The sequence below is a fragment of the Triticum dicoccoides genome, chromosome 7A, assembly GCF_002162155.2.
Source record: "Triticum dicoccoides isolate Atlit2015 ecotype Zavitan chromosome 7A, WEW_v2.0, whole genome shotgun sequence".
Lineage (NCBI taxonomy): Eukaryota > Viridiplantae > Streptophyta > Magnoliopsida > Poales > Poaceae > Triticum > Triticum dicoccoides.
Genome location: NC_041392.1, coordinates 207,005,588 through 207,013,393, shown reverse-complemented (window position 1 = coordinate 207,013,393; position 7,806 = coordinate 207,005,588). Strand labels below are relative to the sequence as shown.

Here is a 7,806-nt window from a genome sequence, read left to right as displayed (position 1 = left end):
TCGCTCCGTGTTTGTTTCCGGTAGTATCTGTTTCTGTATTCATTTCTGCTTCCGCAGAAAAATATGAAAACAAATGCGGTAGCACCCAGATCCGTCCGTTTCCGCTCTGTTTTCATCCCTACACATACGTGATGGGCTGGACCAGAACGCTTCGTATACATAGTTGAAAAAAAAATACATTTGGAAGGGGGATCATGCAAAGGTATACATCGAGCTAGACAACATGTCGGCTTAGGATTGGCTTGTGGGTGGCGGAGTCGACTTCTGCAAGATTGTGGACCAAATCATCACAGGGCGAGCAAGTTTCTGGACACCTTGTGCTTTTACCTCTTAAAATATGAACACACTTCTGAGCAGAAAGACATGATGATAACTGGTTGAAGGTGGCCCATAGATATTATCACTCAACTTGATTTTATCCTTTATTGAGACCATTTTCACTTGTTTTCGTCTAGGAATCATTTGAAGTTAAGACAATTTTAACTTGTTTTCGTCAAGGAATCATTTAACCAGAGCATATTGTCAGAACCAGTATCAGCATTTTTCATGGCCCAACTTTTTGCAGCATAAACATATACCAGTATTAGCAAACAAAGCAGCACACGACATGGCCTAACCCTCGGCTTAGCATTTTTCATGAGAACGAAAAAAATAACTGTTTGTCGGACAATAGAAATAACAAATGTTTCATGGCAATTGCAGAAGAGACAAAAATGTAAGGTTTCATGTGGAACTACCCAGAGTTTTTTATATGCCTTCATTCACGCGAACAGCTGGATTCTTTGACAACATATGGCTCTGTTCAACTACTAGTTAACGATCTGGTGACTGAGTTAAATATCTGATCGAGAACCATTTTGTTCCCCAGAAGTAGTGACGAATTTCAAAAAAGAAACAGACCGGTTGGGGTGGAGTTAATATATGTGTGAATGAATGGATACAGCCCTTTGACCACCATTTGCTTCATAAATCGTAAACAATACAGATCTTTTACATGATACCTTTTAGGACATTTTGGTAAATATCTGATCGATAACCATTTTGTTTGCAAAAAAAATCCTAGTGGTGAACTTTGAGGAAAAAAACAGGGGGTGGGGGCGAATATATGTCTGAATAAATGAAAAAAGCTCTTTGACTTAAGTAGCAAGTCCACCTTTTGCTTCATAAATCATAAACAATACAGATCTTTTACATGATACCCTTTAGTGAATTTAGGACTTTGGTACCCTAATTCTGGATAGGAATTAACTCTTATGTTTAAAAATTCCTATCGAAACTATCACCTTTAGTGCACCGGAGTTAACAGACAATCTTACTAGTCAGTCCGGTGTGCTCACTCACTGGATCATTTGTAGGTTGTCAGCTACCAAGAGTAGCGTTGAGTTCACAATTTCAACGCAAATTACACGCATTTATAATTTTTTCTTCAGCACATCTCAATAACCAGTTAGCGCTCAACAAAAGGGGGGTGCCACAATGCTCTCAAGAGCGATGGAAATCATAGCCAGAAAGCTAGTGAGTAGCTGGGTGCTGGGATATGCAACTCACTCTTTGTGATCCAGATCGAGGAGGTCAGCTACGGATTCGGACCACGCCACGAGCTTAGGGTTCTCCACGGGCGCCGAGGGAGACACCTTGGTGTAACAAGCGTGCAGCACCTGCAACACCAAACCTCGGGGATAAATACTCAGCAAGAAATTAACCTAGGTGCTACGCCAACCGCGTGGCAAAACTAGGAGCAAGCAGCCAGGCAAGCAGGGAGGGAGCTAGGGAGGGGGCGAACCTGGCGGGGGATGTTGTCGGATCGCGGGTCGCCGGGCAGCTCGCGGACGAAGGTCTCGTCCCACGCGAGCTCCTCAAGCGCGCGCCGCGGGCGGGCGGAGGCCTCTCCGGCGCCGCTTGTCCCGGCGGCCGGCGCGGCCTCGCCGGTGGCGGAGGAGGCCATGCCTCGGAAGAGCAGGCGGCGGAGCGGGTGGCGCGGGGTCGGGGGCGGCGGCAGGCGGAGACGGCGAGAGGGGAGGGAGCGGGGGAGGAGGAGGTGGGGGTATAGGTTGGGGAGGACGGTGGGGAAGCGCAACTGAGGGGGCATGGCGCCTGCGTGCTGCGTGCGGCGCCCTTTTTTTTCTGTCCCTCTCTCTCCGTCCGGGTCAATCCTGTGCGGGCGTGTCGCCCCGCGCGTTGTGGTAGGGCGGCGTGCGTGGCCTGGTGTGGGTGTGGGACTCTGGGGTGGTGGGTGGGAGGAGCGAGCGGTCCTGGTTGAACGGTGCGATTTGTTGGAGGCTGGCCCGGCGGGCCGGCTTCTTTGGGTGGTGTGGGTCGTGGAGGCACGGACACGTGCGCTTGGCCATGCTTACGTGGTCTGAACACGTGGAGATAAACTTTTTCAAGAAACTTAGGGCATGTACAATGGCTAATTTAGAGCAACTCCAAAAGACCGACCCATTTCGTCCGCTGCGTCCGTTTAGGTCGACGCGGACAAAAGTGGCGGCCCAACGCACCGATCCAAACTCAAATCACGTCTGCGTCGCGTCCGCGTCGACGCATTTGCGGCCCAATTTTGCGCCCCAAATGCGTCGGCGCGGACGCCGAACGGACGCTTCGCGCGCCTTCTCGCTGTCCGCCGCGTCCCTACATGGCGGTCGTCCAACTACCCGCTGCCCACGCGGTCAGCTTAATTTATTACGACGGGCCCACGCGTCAGCGACGGCGCTCGTCCTTTTTTAAGCCGACCGTGCGGCAGGGCCGTCCTCATCCAAACTCGCCGTCCCCATCTGTCCACCCTTGCTCCCTCGTCGCCGGCAAACCCTAGCCACCGCAACCACAGCGACGATGGGCCTCTTCTCCGGCGCCAGCGACAGCAAGGCCAAGGGCAAGTCCCCCGCCACCCCTTTCCCCTCCGAGTTTCTCCCATCCCCGCCGGCGCCTCGCCGGCAGAGGCAGCGCGTCAACGTGCCAGTGCACCAAGCGAAGTGGCACTGGCAGAACCACCAGCCGCTGCCGTATCCCGACGTGACGCTGCCGCACGACTGGCATCTGGATTCAAATAGGATCCCAGTGCCGGCGGCAGCGCGGTCGGCTCGTGCTCATGCGGAGGAGGTGCGGCGCCGGCAGGCGCTGCTGACGGCGGAGCAGCGCCGCGACTCCGCCTACGCAACCGACTCGCCCAACTGGGCGAGGTGGTTCGCCTTCGAGCACGAGGAGGCGAGGCGCTGGGGCGTGCGTGAGGTCGACCGAAGGCCAACGCCGCTGGTCGTCCGCGAGGAGGACCAGGCGGCGGAGGACGCCTACCAGGCGGCCCTTGCGGCTGTCTACCGTGAGAGCGAAGAGAACGATGTTGGAAATATGCCCTAGAGGCAATAATAAATTAGTTGTTATTATATTTCCTTGTTCATGATAATTATTTATTATCCATGCTAGAATTGTATTGATAGGAAACTCATATACATGTATGGATACATAGACAACACCATGTCCCTAGTAAGCCTCTAGTTGACTAGCTCGTTAATCAATATATGGTTACGGTTTCCTGACCATGGACATTGGATGTCGTTGATAACGGGATCACATCATTAGGAGAATGATGTGATGGACAAGACCCAATCCTAAGCCTAGCACAAAGATCGTGTAGTTCGTATGCTAAAGCTTTTCTAATGTCAAGTATCATTTCCTTAGACCATGAGATTGTGCAACTCCCGGATACCGTAGGAGTGCTTTGGGTGTGCCAAACGTCACAATGTAACTGGATGGCTATAAAGGTACACTACAGGTATCTCCAAAAGTGTCTGTTGGGTTGGCACGAATCGAGACTGGGATTTGTCACTCCGTGTGACGGAGAGGTATCTTTGGGCCCACTCGGTAGGACATCATCATAATGTGCACAATGTGATCAAGGAGTTGATCACGTGATGATGTGTTACGGAACGAGTAAAGAGACTTGCCGGTAACGAGATTGACCAAGGTATCGGGATACCGACGATCGAATCTCGGGCAAGTATCGTACCGCTAGACAAAGGGAATTGTATACAGGATTGATTAAGTCCTTGACATCGTGGTTCATCCGATGAGATCATCGTGGAACATGTGGGAGCCAACATGGGTATCCAGATCCCGCTGTTGGTTATTGACCGGAGAGTCATCTCGGTCATGTCTGCATGTCTCCCGAACCCGTAGGGTCTACACACTTAAGGTTCGGTGACCCTAGGGTTATAGAGATATAAGTATGCGGTAACCCGAAAGTTGTTCGGAGTCCCGGATGAGATCCCGGACGTCACGAGGAGTTTCGGAATGGTTCGGAGGTAAAGAATTATATATAGGAAGTGCTATTTCGGCTATCGGGACAAGTTTCGGGGTCATCGGTATTGTACCGGGGCCACCGGAAGGGTCCCGGGGGTCCACCAGGTGGGGCCACCTGCCCCGGGGGCCACATGGGCTGTAGGGGGTGCGCCTTGGCCTACATGGGCCAAGGGCACCAGCCCCAAGAGGCCCATGCGCCAAAGGGACAAGAGGAGGGGAGAGTCCTAAAAGGGGAAGGCACCTCCGAGGTGCCTTGGGGAGGATGGACTCCTTCCCCCCCTTGGCCGCACCCTTCCTTGGAGGAAGGGGCAAGGATGTGCCCTCCCCCTCTCTCTTGGCCCTATATATAGTGGGGGGAAGGGAGGGCAACCTAACCTAAGCCCTGGCGCCTCCCTCTCCCTCCCATGACACACCTTCCTCCTCCCGCAGCGCTTGGGGAAGCCCTGTTGGAATCCCGCTACTTCCACCACCACGCCGTCGTGCTGCTGGATCTCCATCAACCTCTCCTCCCCCCTTGCTGGATCAAGAAGGAGGAGACGTCGCTGCTTCGTACGTGTGTTGAACGCGGAGGTGCCATCCGTTCGGCGCTAGGATCATCGGTGATTTGGATCACGACGAGTACGACTCCATCAACCCCGTTCTCTTGAACGCTTCCGCGCGCGATCTACAAGGGTATGTAGATCCACTCCTCCCTCGTTGCTAGATGACTCCATAGATAGATCTAGGTGACACATAGGAAAATTTTGAATTTATGCTACGTTCCCCAACAGTGGCATCATGAGCTAGGTCTACGCGTAGTTTCTATGCACGAGTAGAACACAAAGTAGTTGTGGGCATTGATTTTGTTCAATATGCTTGCCGTTACTAGTCCAATCTTGATTTGGTGGCATTGTGGGATGAAGCGGCCCGGACCGACCTTACACGTACTCTTACGTGAGACTGGTTCCACCGACTGACATGCACTAGTTGCATAAGGTGGCTAGCGGGTGTCTGTCTCTCCCACTTTAGTCGGATCGGATTCGATGAAAAGGGTCTTTATGAAGGGTAAATAGCAATTGGCATATCACGTTGTGGTCTTTGCGTAGGTAAGAAACGTTCTTGCTAGAAACCCATAGCAGCCACGTAAAACATGCAAACAACAATTAGAGGACTTCTAACTTGTTTTTGCAGGGTATGCTATGTGATGTGATATGGCCGAAAGGATGTGATGAATGATATATGTGATGTATGAGATTGATCATGTTCTTGTAATAGGAATCACGACTTGCATGTCGATGAGTATGACAACCGGCAGAAGCCATAGGAGTTGTCTTAATTTATTTATGACCTGCTGTCAACATAAACGTCATGTAATTACTTTACTTTATTGCTAATCGTTAGCTGTAGTAGTAGAAGTAATAGATGACGTGACAACTTCAAGAAGACACGATGATGGAGATCATGATGATGGAGATCATGGTGTCATGCCGGTGACGATAATGATCATGGAGCCCCGAAGATGGAGATCAAAAGGAGCAATATGATATTTGCCATATCATGTCACTATTTGATTGCATGTGATGTTTATCATGTTTTTGCATCTTGTTTACTTAGAACGACGGTAGTAAATAAGATGATCCCTCATAATAATTTCAAGAAAGTGTTCCCCCTAACTGTGCACTGTTGCGACAGTTTGTTGTTTCGAAGCACCACGTGATGATTGGGTGTGATAGATTCTAACGTTCACATACAACGGGTGTAAGACAGATTTACACACGCGAAACACTTAGGTTGACTTGACGAGCCTAGCATGTACAGACATGGCCTCGGAACACAAGAGACCGAAAGGTCGAGCATGAGCCGTATAGAAGATACGATCAACATGAAGATGTTCACCGATGTTGACTAGTACGTCTCACGTGATGATCGGACACGGCCTAGTTGACTCGGATCATGTAATCACTTAGATTACTAGAGGGATGTCTATCTGAGTGGGAGTTCATAAGATGAACTTAATTATCTTGAACATAGTCAGAAGGTCTTCGCAAATTATGTCGTAGCTCGCACTTCAGTTCTACTGTTTAGTTATGTTCCTAGAGAAAATTTAGTTGAAAGTTGATAGTAGGTCCGTAAACTGAGGATTGTCCTCATTGCTTCATAGAAGGCTTATGTCCTTAATGCACCGCTCAGTGTGTTGAACCTCGAACATTGTCTGTGGATGTTGCGAACATCTAACATACACATTTTGATAACTACATGATAGTTCAGTTAAACGGCTTAGAGTTGAGGCACCGAAGACGGTTTTGAAACGTCGCGAAACATATGAGATGTTTCGAGGACTGAAATTGGGATTTCAGGCTCGTGCCCTCGTCAAGAGGTATAAGACCTCCGACGATTTTCTTAGCCTGCAAACTAAGGGAGAAAAGCTCAATTGTTGAGCTTGTGCTCAGATTGTCTGAGTACAACAATCATTTGAATCAAGTGGGAGTTGATCTTCCAAATGAGATAGTGATGTTTCTCCGAAGTCAATACCACCAAGCTGCTAGAGCTTCGTGATGAACTATAATATATCAGGGACATATATGATGATCCTTGAGATATTCGCGATGTTTGACACCACAAAAGTAGAAATCAAGAAGGAGCATCAATTGTTGATGGTTGGTGAAACCACTAGTTTCAAGAAGGGCAAGGGCACGAAGGGATACTTCATGAAACGGCAATTCAGCTGCTGCTCTAGTGAAGAAACCCAAGGTTGAACCCAAACCCGAGACTAAGTGCTTTTGTAATAAGGGGAACGGCCACTGGAGCAGAATTACCCTAGATACTTAGTAGATGAGAAGGCTGGCAAGGTCGATAGAAGTATATTGGATATACATTGTGTTGATGTGTACTTTACTAGTACTCCTAGTAGCACCAGGGTATTAGATACCGGTTCGGTTGCTAAGTGTTAGTAACTCGAAATAAAAGCTACGAAATAAACGGAGACTAGCTAAAGGTGAGCTGACGATATGTGTTGGAAGTGTTTCCAATGTTGATATGATCAAGCATCGCACGCTCCCTCTACCATCGAGATTGGTGTTTGCGTTGAGCATAGACATGATTGGATTATGTCTATCGCAATACAGTTATTCATTTAAGGAGAATAACGGTTACTCTATTTATTTGAATAATACCTTCAATGGTCTTGCACCTAAAATGAATGGTTCATTGAATCTCGATCATAGTGATACACATGTTCATGCCAAAAGATATAAGATAGTAATGATAGTACCACCTACTTGTGGCACTGCCACTTAAGTCATATCGGTATAAAACGCATGAAGAAGCTCCATGTTGATGGATCTTTGGACTCACTCATTTTTGAAAGGATTGAGACATGCGAACCATGTTTGTTGGTAGATATGCATGAAGAAACTCTATACAGATGGATCGTTTGGACTCACTTGATTTTGAATCACTTGAGACATGCAAATCATACCACATGGGCAAGATGACTGAAAGCCTCGTTTTCAGTAAAATGGAACTAGAAAGCAA

The 7,806-nt window shown here is 48.7% G+C and overlaps 1 protein-coding gene across 1 annotated transcript in view; it reads right to left on the bottom strand.

Annotated features, from left to right (window-relative positions):
* Window positions 1-2,137, bottom strand: part of LOC119332661 (protein adenylyltransferase SelO-like) — a 7,694-nt gene extending 5,557 nt beyond the window's left edge. Inside the window, exons 1-2 of the mRNA XM_037605823.1 lie at window positions 1,784-2,137; window positions 1,549-1,658 (exon numbers count right to left, since the gene is read on the bottom strand). Coding sequence (XP_037461720.1) covers window positions 1,549-1,658; window positions 1,784-2,089 — 416 coding nt within the window. The 5' untranslated portion in view covers window positions 2,090-2,137. The remainder of the gene's footprint in view (window positions 1-1,548; window positions 1,659-1,783) is intronic.
* Window positions 2,138-7,806: the final 5,669 nt, after the last annotated feature.